The 13,743-nt window shown below is 36.4% G+C and overlaps 1 protein-coding gene across 1 annotated transcript in view; it reads left to right on the top strand.

The window, feature by feature from the left end:
• kcnh4b (potassium voltage-gated channel, subfamily H (eag-related), member 4b) overlaps nucleotides 1-10,040 on the top strand; it is a 45,849-nt gene extending 35,809 nt beyond the window's left edge. The window contains exons 10-17 of the mRNA XM_056253670.1: nucleotides 156-405; nucleotides 2,106-2,320; nucleotides 3,709-4,115; nucleotides 6,044-6,144; nucleotides 6,216-6,292; nucleotides 7,710-7,968; nucleotides 8,113-9,085; nucleotides 9,806-10,040. Coding sequence (XP_056109645.1) covers nucleotides 156-405; nucleotides 2,106-2,320; nucleotides 3,709-4,115; nucleotides 6,044-6,144; nucleotides 6,216-6,292; nucleotides 7,710-7,968; nucleotides 8,113-8,801 — 1,998 coding nt within the window. The 3' untranslated portion in view covers nucleotides 8,802-9,085; nucleotides 9,806-10,040. The remainder of the gene's footprint in view (nucleotides 1-155; nucleotides 406-2,105; nucleotides 2,321-3,708; nucleotides 4,116-6,043; nucleotides 6,145-6,215; nucleotides 6,293-7,709; nucleotides 7,969-8,112; nucleotides 9,086-9,805) is intronic.
• Nucleotides 10,041-13,743: the final 3,703 nt, after the last annotated feature.

Genomic DNA, 13,743 nt, shown 5'->3' with positions numbered 1-13,743 from the left:
GGCAATCCGAGTTGGGTTTTAAGACCGGCATATTTCAATGCTTTCTCCAGCCAGAGGAACTCTGAAACAACATTTTTTTTTAAAAACCATCAAAGTTTTGTTTTATATCATTCTTTTCAAACAATGGTAAAGGAGGTTTTCTGTCTTTTCTGCAGCTCTTGCGGGACTTTCCTGATGAGTTACGTGCTGACATAGCCATGCACTTAAACAAAGACATCCTGCAACTGCCTGTGTTTGAGGGGGCTAGTAGGGGTTGCCTGCGTTCTCTCTCCCTCCACATCAAAACCTCTTTCTGCACGCCGGGAGAATATCTCATCAGACAGGGGGACGCATTGCAGGCCAACTACTTTGTCTGTTCTGGGTCACTGGAGGTTCTAAAGGACAACATGGTCTTAGCTATTCTGGGTTTGTAACACACTTTGGGTTTGTAACATTTCTTTGATGCTTTTTTACCTTTTGACTTGTTTTTTCTACATTCTATATTGACTTTCCTTCTGAACACTACACCTGATTTACTAATGCTACTGGCACAGTGTAATAGTAGTAATAAACAGTATGTTGAAGGAATGTTTCAGGGATCAATGTACAGCATGTGTGACATGCTGTCAATTACCACAATGCCACTTTCAACTGTTCTCCAGTTTGTGAAAACAAATAAAAATCAAGCTTACCTAAATTAGAAGTCTTAGTGTAACGGAGGCGAGCTAGTAAAAAGCTGTGCAAGTAAACCTCACTCCCCTATTCTCAAGAGGTGCACTGGCAAGTCACGACTGATGTTATGTCCAGTACGATTTTAATCAATCCCAGATGAAAGATGACCAATCGTGGTGATTTCTGTGGTCGTGGCTCCTAAACGGTTGTCCAACGTCGTACATTGAGAGAGGTTCAAAGATGGCCTTGTCACGGTCTTGCGACCAAAAAATTTCTGACAGTGTCATAAATTTAGCATGATCATCTCCCTGTGTGTTTGCTGCTACGACCTACATCTATACTGACTAGCCAATAAAAATGCAACATGAAATTCTGTTGATCAAGCAACAAAACTATTACCTCAAGCTCCAAGTTGGCCTCTTTTCCCTAGTCATGACTGCGTCGCTCAAAACCACAATCGCCAAAGTGTGATTCATCTTGCTCTATTTGTTTACCACTAGCACATGCTGATGACATTTTATTCTTCTATACTAACTCATAGCCTACAATTGAATAGGAGTACAGTCTATAGATGTCGTACCCAACTTTATTAGATCCATGTTGTACAGTGTGGGATTGCCGAAATTACACACTCTGTTGCAGGGATTAGATCCTGTGGTCTTTAGCATCGTTGTTAACGCACCCACCTCCCATGGTTGGTTTGAATCCCACTCGGAGCAGTGCGAGTAGGACCAGTGACAATGGTGCTGTAACTTTGATGGAAGTAAGGCTGGGTTGAGTGTAACGGAGTCAAGCTAGTAATAATAATTTGTTACATTTATATAGCGCTTTTCTTGGCACTCAAATGGCGTTACATGGAATGGGGAATCTCCTCAACCACCACCAATGTGCAGCATCCACCTGGATGATGTGACCCCACCACACACCAGAGGAGACAGAGTGATGAAGTCAATCAGTTCATATGGGGATGATTAGGAGGCCAGTGGGCAAATGTAGCGTCTTTGTTAGCACGCCCACCTCCCATGCCTGTGACACTGTTTCGAATCCCGTTGGGAGTGGTGGGAGTAGGACCAGTTACGTTAGGAGTAATTCCTTTGTATAAAAATGTGTGTTGTTTAAGCTGTACAGTTGTCAGAAATACACTTCTAGTAGTGGGATTACTGGTCTATATAGTTTAGTGTAATTTAGTGTTTAGTGTACAGAAGTGGTCTCATGTTAAATGTAAGTCTATGTCTTGTTATACTTTTAAAACAATGTGTAGTGTATTCCAGTGCAATACCTTGCCCTTTAGAGTTCCTTTGTAAGTGCATTACTGTAAAAAGTATATTGAACCCAAAACATTCTTTTAACAACTACAGTATTATACATAGATAAAAATAATTAAACATTAGATTGATATGGAATTGATGTCATTGATATCATTAATGTCATTGATATCGTTGATGTCGTTACAGGAAAAGGAGATCTGATTGGCTCAGACCTGCCAAGTCAGAATCATGTGATCAAGACAAATGCAGATGTGAAGGCATTGACATATTGTGACCTGCAGTACATCAGTGTGAAAGGTTTAAGTGATGTGCTTGAACTATATCCTGAGTATGCCAGCATCTTCACTACCGACATCCACTGTAACCTCACATATAATCTGAGAGAGGGCAGTGAGACTGAGGTATGGCTACGATCTATAACACACATACTTACATACATAGAACACTAAAACAAGACATTATCATAATCAAATCTGTCATATCAAAAAAAATATATATTTACTTGCATATTCACTGTCACTGTCACAAAATAATCTGTTTGTGAGTGCCCAGTCTTTATGTAAGAGGCTCTATGACCAAAAGAGCAAATCTTATTGTTTAGGCAGTTTTTTTTCTGTTCTTAGTGGAATGGAAAAGTGATTCTAACACCTCTCCATACAAAACCAAAAATCAAAAAAAAAATCTGTTCTATTGGTATACAAATGTTTAGGTTGGTGTGAACAGACACATTATCGGCCATTCATTCAAATTAAAATGTTTATTGCACCAAATCTTCACACCAATTGTGCGTTGGTGTAAACAGGCCTTTAAGCGTCCCACTGAAGGAAATGCTAATTCAGACCCGTACAGTAAAGGGCGAAGCACCAATGGACTTTATTCAATGTTTTAAACATTTTATCATAATTTTAGACACATTTTTAAAGTAGTCAATGTATTTTAAGTGTAATAGTATTAACAAATTATTTTTAAGAGACCATGAATAAAAAGCAAAATCTCATATGAGTGTTCAGTAGTACTGTTACATTTAAGTCTATATAATGTAACATGTGTTTTTATTCCGCTAATCAAAAACTTTCATTAATTGGAACTGATGGATATTTGAAAGTGCTTTCCCTCATTTTGACAGATAAGTGTTATATTCCCTTGCTTTAGAAACATTTCAGTAAACAATGCTATTTGAAAATTACCTTTTAAAGCACCCGTGTGAAAACAAACCAGGAAAGAGACATGAGTGAAGGTTTGGGGAGAAAACGATTCAGCAGTCTTCACAGTATCTGTTGTCTTTTTCATATTGTTAGCAGAATACAAAGAAAAGCAGAAAAGAAAAAAAAACCTTTTGCCACAGATTCTGGTCATAGTCATACCAATGTCACAATAAAATACTAAGAGTTACTTTATTTTACTGACAGATAAAAATAGGGCATGAACATTTTTGTACAGATGTACAGTTCCTTAATTCAAATGGAATGATAATTTATTATTTGATAATGATTTGTTTTCATCTTTAGAGTGGAAGTTCCTCTTCAAACTGGAAGTGCCACTCATAATTTGAAACCTCTTTTGGTAAAAGGTGGATGTACTTCATTTATGTAGCCATCAGAAAACCTAACAACAAGCTATATTCTTTAAAACAATGTTAACCACAAAACCAACAGAAACTGTTTTACATTTCAAACAAACTAAACTGACTCTTTCACTTAAAAGGCGGGAGTTACTAAAGTTGTCATACTGAGCGTTCCAGTTTCTCATATACCACTGTTGTCATTTCTTTGTCTTCTCCCTGCCGCAGAACTACCCAGATTCCTGTGCATCAACTGAGAATAAGCGTCCATCCATTGTAGAAAAGGCTGATGATGCAAACAAGTACTTCCACATCCCACCTTCTTCCAATACATGCCGAAATCTTCTTCTGCCAAATCTAGTCAGCCCAGTGCGACGTACATCCTTGGGGAACCTTTTAGGGGAGGAGTTACTGCAATTCAATGCCCTGAGACATTGCCGTTCACCCGTCAGGGGTTGGAGTCCAAACCCCTCCCCTAAACCACAGACCAAAGTACAGAAACAAACCTATCCACCCTCATCTACACCTAAACCCAGCCATAGGACACAGATAGATTCTGAAGGTACAGGACGCAAACCAGCCAAACTGCTCATCCCCACTTTCAACTGCTTTGGACCACCAGATCTTAGTCCAAGGTAACAGACAGTCTTAAGATTTACCGATTTTTACAATCACTGGGACACATTTCTCAATACTTAGATCCCTTTTTCAAAACTCTTCGCACAGTTTTCCTTGCCAAATTTCAGTTTGGCACAGCAGTAAATTTCAAATCCAAAATGCACTAAAACCACCAAAACACTTCATTCATGTCTCAAATTAAGTAATTCTTCCATAACACTAGCAAAGGTTGTCAACCAACAAACATACTTTGTTACTCATAAAATAATGCCCTAAACACTAACAGGTACATAAAGCATTATACAATGTTTTCTTTTGTAAAATGCCTTTACAAAACAAGAATGACACCTATCTACTGTTTGTAAGTCACTGCAGTATCCATGATACGTGATCCATGTTTACATTACAGTCCAAATTATTCATAAGTTGTCACCTTTTCATAGATGGTAATGAAATTGAAAGACAAACAACCATGTACGTGTTCAGCTAATTGCTTTGATGGTATTTAATTTTTTATTTTATATATTTAATAGTAGGCCTATTTCATATATTTCAATATGGTAGTCTTGTTCAGTTTTGTATTTTGAACTTGAGTTTAAGCATGTAAACGTGCGTAGCTGGTCTAAGTGAGAAATTAATTCATGTCATTTGAAAAGATGTATTTTGGGTCAAAGCAATGGAAAATTGTCCAGAGTTTAGCCCACATAGACTGATTGGCTTGGTTAGTTGGGGACATTAAATTTAACATTAAATTTAATATTCAACAATAATATTGATCTGCCAGCATTGACACCATTATATGAGAACTGAACTGAGCTGGACGATGACATCACGGTTTTCTCCAGAGCGGCTATAGGCCTATATACAAAAATTAACAACAAAAATGAAATATCACTGAACTTACTTAAGCTGGACTGTGGTGCTATTTTCTTCTGGAAACAAACTTTGTTGCATTATTTTCCTGTTATCTCTGTAAAGCTGCTTTGAAACAATCTGTATTGTAAAAAGCGCTATATAAATAAATGTGACTTGACTTGACTGATGTTGTGCTGTGTGAAGAGTGACTTAAGTGACTTAAGTATTGAGAAATGGGTCCAACTGTAGAAACTGTATTACATAATCTTAAAGATCCCATTAAATGGTTTAATGAATGCATTTCTCTTTCCTGTGTTGAAGTATTTCCTATTAAAAAAAAAAAAAGCAACATTTTTGGCATTCATGCCACAGCTCTGAAGCTCAAAAACTGAAGTGAAGAGAAAGTGAAAGACTATACAACAAATCTGCTATAAGTTGGTCAACATCCGCATAAAGACATAAAACTCTAACTCTGATTTGATGGGGTATTTAATGGTATTAGATCAGGGCTGGGCAACTCTGGTCCTTAAGGTACTTAAAGGGTTAGTTCACCCAAAAATCATGTCAGTAATTACTCACCCTCATGTTGTTCCAACCCCGTAAGACTTTCGTTCATCTTCGGAACTCAAATTAAGATATTTTTGATTAAATCTGAGAGCTGGATCACTCCTCCATAGGCTTGTTTTGTGCGCATAAAAAGTATTCTCGTCGCTTGATAAACTTAAGATTGAGCCACTGTAGTCACTCTGACTATTTTAACAATGTCTTTCATAACTTTTGGGCCAGCCAGTTTCGATCCCTTAAGAAGCCTATGGAGGAGTGATCCAGCTCTCAGATTTAATCAAAAATATCTTAATTTGTGTTCCGAAGATGAACGAAAGTCTTACGGGGTTGGAACAACATGAGGGTGAGTAATTACTGACAGAATTTTCATTTTTGGGTGAACTAACCCTTTAAGGTTGAAAATTTAATGAGTCAGTTTTAATCAATAATTGCATTTTATTGAGTCATTTTAAAGAAATGTAGAGTTTTTGTACAATTGATATTTGTGCATAAAAGACTCAGTAACTGACTGTATGGCTTTTTATAGAGTTGTAGATGGTATAGAGGACAACGGACATGCATTTCATTTCAATGTGGAGGACAAAACTGCCAAAACAGTGACATCATTGGGTGATAAGACACTGGACGGTAAGGATATTTTAATCTTAGTATCTAAGTAACATATAGATCATTTGGGTCATTGCTTTGTTTTATTTCAGGATCTGGTCAGGTGAATGCTTCACTGCTTCAGGAGACAAAAGAAGTGAGAGAGACCATTACCCAACTCAACAAGAAGGTACAATGACATTCTATCATTCCTAAACACAGAGATATTAAATCCTTCTAAAACGTTTATACGCTCAGCAATCGGAATTGGCATGAGGTGCATTCAAATGAAAATGAAGTATTAGGTTACAAACATTACTAATATTAACAATTCAAGTTAAAGCTGCAGTCCGTAGCTTTTTGGGGGTTAAAAATTATCCAAAATGCATATTTGAGAAAATACATAACCAGCCAGTGTTCAAAACTATCTGCTTGCCGTAGCTCGACGGTGGATTTCCGCGGGAGATTCGAGCATGTCTTTGCGTCATTACGTCACATCTGTACACTTAAAGAAGGAGTCTCGGCTAGTAGGCTATATTGCGTGTGAGGATGCTGGAGGTGGAGATTTATGGCCTTTTCTCACAGCACTTGATATAATTAAACATCAATTTGATGGCGGATCCAGAAAGGTTCAAACAACAATCACCAGTGACAACTAGAGATTCACCCGCTGTAAAATGCAAAAGACTTCGTTTGGACTTCGGAGTGGCTACAGAAGAAAAGAGACTGCAACCGGACCCATGCGAAAGCAAGGATACATAACGGAAGGACATTACCTGTAGTCACGCAATGCTGGCATTGTTAACATTAACAATTTGAAAACAAAGTATAATTTGCACGGTTTTGCGTGATATGATAACTTATAAGCGATTGTTAGATTTAATCAGCGCGATTTACTGCAATGTCAGAACCAGAACAAAAGTGGATGTTTCTTTCTTACTAGTTAAGATGACATTTTCCGGTGAAAATTCTTATGTTGGTCATACTTCCAAAAAGAATAATCTGTGATTCTGAATGACAGTATCCACACCGGTGCGGTGACTGACAGCCTCACACTCTCCTCAAACACTGTGTTCATCCGCGCTGTGCCGTGTCGAGGGTGTTGAAGTACAACTCACGTAAAGTTGATAATTCCGCGAATGACTGCAATTGCGAACAGAGATGGCGACAAAGAGGAAAAAATGCCGGACTGCAGCTTTAAAGGGATAGTTCACCCAAAAAATTTCTGCAATCCTTTACTCACTCTCAAATTGTTCCAACCCTGTATGAATTTCTTTCTTCTGCTGAACACAAAAGATGATATTTTGAAGAATGTCGGTAACCAAACAGTTCATTATCCCCATTTACTCCCATAGTATTTTTTTCCTATGGAAGTCAATGGGTCCCATCAACTGTTTGGTCATATTTTTCAAAATATCTTCTTTTGTGGTCAGCAGTAAAAAAGAATTTCATACAGGTTTGAGAAAAAACTTGAGTGTAAATGATGACCCAACAGATGCCAGATCAATCCAACAGTTCATGAAAATATTACACGACACCCTCAAATACCATGTAAATGTACTACTTTTTAATATATTTTAATACAATTACTTTATAACTCTCTCCAGATGGGCAATCTGAAAGAGGAAGTGTCACTTCTAACAAAGGATCTGCATCACATAATGCACCTGCTGCAAGCACAGATGGCCGTTCGTCAGTACGCAGCTCCTATGTCTTCCTGTCCCTATGGACACATGATGTCCAATTCTTCTGTCAGTTTGTCTCCGGCCTACATCTTGGGTTCTAGCATCCACATGCAGCACAAAGACCATGCTGTCCCTGAGAGTCACCTGGGGTCCACATCATGGAGTCATAGCAGGGCTGGTGGTATGACCAAAAACTCTGTATAGTTTTTGTTTGTTTTTTTCATTGATGAAACCATTTGCATTTCTCTACACAAGTTTACCTTCTAAAGAGACTTTACACAATCTTTGGCATCATTTGATTAAAAAGTTTCTCTGGTATGTGCAGGTGGATCTGGTTTTGCTCAGCACACTGAGAAACAGGGACACTTGCACCAGCATGAGTCTAATCAACACTGTCCCGTCACAGCAAATGACCCCTGTTCCCATGACTGGAGCTCCATCCACTCCTCAACCAGCCAACATCACTTCTCTACTGGATCCACTCTCCTTAGCATCAGCCCAGGAACCCATGGGCCAAAACCTGGAGAAGGCCCCCGAGCAGAGGGCTTATCACTGGGCGTTTGTGCTGGAGCTCATGCCAATATCAGCCAATCGCAGCCTGTTTTGCACCCATTTCTTTCACAAAACTTGGGCGGTGCCTCTTTCTCCTGCAAGGTCACACCTAGCTCATATTCACACCTACACCTTTCCACAGAACCAGCGTTTTCCTACTCCACTCCAACCCTAGGTGAGGTGATCATGACTCCAGAAGTGGCCCTCAATCAGAACCAAAATGTGGTTCCTTCCACTTCCCTACCAGAGAATTATCCACCTTCTCCAAAGGAATCGGGTGTTCACTGTTCTCTTGGGGAGTCATCTGAGATAGAGCACACCAGTCAGGAGTGCCTACTGGGTAATCAAAGGCTGGGCGAAGACGGTGAGATATCAGAGAGCAGGTCTAGTGGATCCAGTGCAGGACTTCAAAGCCAATCAGAGAGCACAGAGACCACATGGTGCTTGGATTTGATAGAATGATATAGGAAAGACTAAAATCAAGACAATGGAAACAGATTCTGCAGCCAAAATTTCAGTTTGAATTTCCATTGACACAACAGTCCTTTCATTGTGAATTTCATAACTTCATGAGTATGATTAATGGGAACTAGCAGCACAGCAATTAAGCTTTTCCTGTTGTACTGCAGAAAAAGGCAGTTCTGGTGTTGTTGAAAATTTGGCTCCGCACTAGCCTCTAAAACCTGCTGGTCTTAAACATAAAAACCACAAAATATCAGAATCTGGGGGCCGGATGTTCTTTCCAAGTAAGTTTACAAAACTACAACAACTCACACGAATGACACTCACACAGACACAATAAATGAAGCTATTATCATTGTTAATAGTATGCTTATTCAGTTGATGTACATCACACATAATTTCACATTCTTTGAAAAATTCTGTCCCACGTCATTTTATTCATGTCTGAAACACAAACGAAGATATTTGTAATATTCTGTCATCATTTGTCATTTGTCACTGTCATTGAAACAGCAAGTTTCAGGCTTCAAAAAGTTCACGAAGACGCAGTAAAAGTAATCCATATGAATGAATGAGTAATCCAAGTCTTCCGAAGAGACACAATGAAAAGATTTACTTTTGAAGACCTAAGGTTGAATGACTAAGCTGTAAACAGTGTAGAAATAGCCAGAACTGATTTACCAGTATTCTCAAGAGGTTCTGTTAACACGTGACCTCTAAACAGTAATCAGTAATTTTGCAGGAAAGAATGTGCGTGTGAACTCTTCAATTGCACACATAATTCTGCTCAGTTCTCGATGCAGGACACTAAAAAAAAAAAAACCTTTAAAGAGATGGTGCTTTGAAAATTATCTGCTTGAAGTTTTTTCTATTAAATCTTTTTCAATAAGTTTTATTCTAACTTACAGACTACATAAATATGAGCTAATTTTCCATTATCTGAGCACACTCATCACACTGAATTTTAATGCACACTAATCTGAAAACTGTTTTTTTCTTTTCAGAAACTTGGTTCCTGGTATTCCATCATTTTTTTTCAAAAACTGTAAAACTATGCAAAGGCACATGTGAATTATGTCATTAAATGGAGAGCAACTCTACTAAAAAATGGACTGTTTTATCTAGGTGTTCATGAGTAAAGTAAACTAAACTTGTTAGTTTGTTACTGTGGACATCAGCTGTAATTTTAAAGACATTACAAAGAATCACTTTTATTGAACTATGATTTAGATGGTAGTTTTTTTTTTCTCCTGACTTGTATAGTTGTTAATTATTTTTCCTAAAGAAAATGTATTCTGAAATGTTGAATGAATATTCTAAATGTTTGCATACAAAGAACATTTACATACTTTATCATTTTCCTTTGTAGATCTTGACTGTTTACGCAGATGGGACATGTAAAAAAATAAATAAATAAAAACAGTCAAGTGCACTTAAGGAATAAAACAGTTTTGGCAGCAGACTGTTCTGACAAACTGCTATAATCTATGCCCGTAATGGACCAGCTTCATTTTAATATTTCAATCAGATGACCTCATGTAGCCAATATACAGATATAAAGAAAGCCTCTTTAAAACCTATATGCACAATTGGCAACGGAAAAAATACAAAATACTGCATGACAAATTAGTAAAGCTAATTAAAAATGTATGCATTGTAAAATATGCTGAGTAATGCTGTCTTTGCTAAATCTGTGCACGTTGCATGTTGTTGGAATTCCATTAAAACATATGATGCTTTAAAAATCTGCTGCCAGAATTCCAGTAGTACTCTATTGCACTAAATAACTGAATTTAATACTTGGATTAATGAGACTCAGGGTTGATTTTTTTATTTGCACAATATGTGACCACTGCAATGATTAGGAGCTATTACAATTTAATGGACTGTACATTATACAACATGAACCTGCACACACATGACTTATGCATGTAATTACAGTTTATGTGGTAACACTTTACAATAAGGTTTATTTGTTAACATTAGTTAACTACATTATTTAACATGGAATTACGGTAAGAATAACCAATACTTCCTCAGCATTTATTGATGTTAATTTCAACATTTACTTATACATTTTTTAAATCAAAAGTTGTATTTGTTTACATTATTTGTTAAGATTAATAAATTTAATCAAATATATTGGTCACTGTCAATGTTAAGTAAGGGAATAATTTACTACAGATCGTTGAATTTCAGTGGTTTTTTTTTTTTTTTTTTTTTTTTTTACCATTGCTAGGACACATTTTTTAATAGGTCACTTTTTCAAAACTCTTCACACAGTTATCATTACCAACTTTCTGCTTGACACAGCAGTTAATTTCACATTCATAATGTACTAAAACCACCAAACCTCCATACGTCACAAATCAAGTCATTCTTCCATCACACCAGCAAAGGTTTTTAACCAACAAACACACTTTGCCACTCATAAAACAATGACATATAAACACTTAAAACAGGAGCATTACACGTTTTCTTTTGTAAAATGTATTTTACAAAAAAAAAACCACTGACACTCATAACTGTTTGTAGTTCATTAAGCTACATTATCCATGTTTACATTACTGTACAAAATTATTCCTAAGTTTTCCCCTTTTGTATAGATGGTAATAAAATTGTAAGACTAACTGTGTGTTCAGCTACATCTAATTATTTTGATAGTATTTAATTTTTTAGATTCTTAATATAGTTATATATAATAATTATATAATATATAATAACAATATAGTTAAAAATATAATATATAGTATTACTGTAAAATGTAGCAAATTTCTGTCTTCTGTCTGTTAGGATTTGAACTTAAGTTTAACAGTTTTGAAAATAGTATGTAAATGTGCAAATTGGCCTGTAGGTGCAGTATAACTAATGTTAACAAATGACACCTTATGTAATAATAACGTTTTATTTGGTTGATCCTTTATTGTTTAAACATTTGAGTGGTCATAAAAGTAGCATTGCAGTGGCAGACTGGGGAAACCTGATTTTGAGTGTATTTTTTTTTACTCCAAAACTATGACACTGAATACTAAATACAGATTTGCATATCGTTCTGTATAGAGGACTGTTAATGCTTTTATTGATTGACAGTTTTAGAAAACATCTCTTGATTGTTAAACTCTTTCATTGTTCTCATTTATATAACCTTGCATCTTTTATAAAATGGTAGTTTTTCTTATTTTACCATATTTTTTAGCATGGTAACTTATTTCAATTGTAAATTTGCTTTGTTTTTGTGCATGCAATTATATTAAATTATGAGGATTCCAATAAAACAGTTTTTCCTTAAGTGTGTTCTAAATATCGTTGTCTCAACTTCCATTTCGACAAGACAAACATGCTGGATTGGGGCACAGGAAGAAATCCTGATCTGTTTTGGGCAGGGTCAGAAATTAACTTTTGCATTAAGGGGTAATATTTGCCGCCCTGAAAATTATTTCCATGGGGCATTTTTTTTACCTTTATAACCTTATAAAATGTATCTGTGTTGTCAAATTTAATTAATGAATATAACAACTATGAATAATGAGATACTCTATGGTCTGAAATTGTTCATTAACATGTTTTTATGCCCAAATGTAGCAAACATGTATACACAACAATTGCATAATGTTATGAAATTAATGTTATTTTGAATACATGAAGTAAATTTCAGGTTGCTCTGATGCCTCTTTTCATTTACACAGAACTAAAACAACTGTCTTTTTGAGGTGGGTCATATCAGATGTTATCAAATATAATATGCTTGTATATATACTCATTTTTCCAGGTTATGATTATATTCTATCACTTTGGATGTTATTGCTATCAGAGCCTTTAACAAGCCAAAAAACAATGAGTATCACTTTGGTACACTGGCAAGGAGACAAGATGCCACTTTTTCAACACTCCCAATATGATTGATAAATGCTGCAGATTCAAGACGGTTGCCAAAATTGCCCTCTGGCATCTTTATTGCGAGTTGCGACACTGCTGGTAAACCCACTGCATTCAGAGAGAAACATTTAATAATATGCTGATGGAAAGGGCATGAAAATTGTATTATGAAAAAATTATAGTGCTGCAGTATAATTTTGTCATCACGGCATGATATTTTGTGGTATGATTTTCATGATCAGATGCCTTAGGATTAAGAACAGGTTGTCTTTTTGAATGGATGTCATTGGAGGAGAGGCTTCAATATACAGAGTTCAGTGTGTTAATTGTTTGTAAGTTAACAGCTGATTACTTTATGAATTGACAGCCTGTCTGTTAATCTTCAACCTGAGGGTCATAAGCTTGTTGTCATTGTTACTGTATCCAAATTCCCTGAATTTACCTTCTTTCAGAACACTTTTTCAGAACCTGAAACTGAACTCAATGATACTTTTATCCATTCATTACAGGGATTGCAGTTTGGTGAAATTCTGTTCCAGCGACGTGATTGGCTGTTGTTCCAGATTAACCTAGGCATACATGATCCTGAAATGTTGAATTTTCACCCATGCATTCATTTATACCTCAGTAGGTAAGTCTGTATATATTGTTGTCACAAACAGCATTCATTAAGCGTGTACAGATCTATGAATGGATATGGATAAGGCTTACACCTCAGAAACATGACTAAGCTATTGAACATGCTATCTATTTCTGATACAGAAAAGTTAGTACATGCATTCATTACCTCTAGACTAGATTAATGTAATGCATTACTTGGCGGTTGTCCTGCATCCTCAATAAACAAGCTACAATTAGTTCAATATGCAGCCGCTAGAGTTCTTCTTACCAGGTCAAGAAAATATGACCATTTAATACCAATTTTATAATCTCTACATTAGTTACCTAATAACAATCTTCTATCGCCCTTCTATCCATCACGCTCTTTAAGGTCACAAAACTCTAGGCTTTTGGTAGTAGGATATCCAAGTCCACTAAAGGAGGGGGAGCACTTTTGCATTTGGAT

The sequence above is a fragment of the Rhinichthys klamathensis genome, unplaced genomic scaffold (genome assembly GCF_029890125.1).
Source record: "Rhinichthys klamathensis goyatoka isolate OS25496 unplaced genomic scaffold, OSU_Roscu_1.1 h1tg000108l_1, whole genome shotgun sequence".
NCBI classification, from domain to species: Eukaryota; Metazoa; Chordata; class Actinopteri; order Cypriniformes; family Leuciscidae; genus Rhinichthys; species Rhinichthys klamathensis.
Note: the sequence above shows the minus strand (reverse complement) of the source record. Positions and strands in the feature narration are given on the sequence as shown.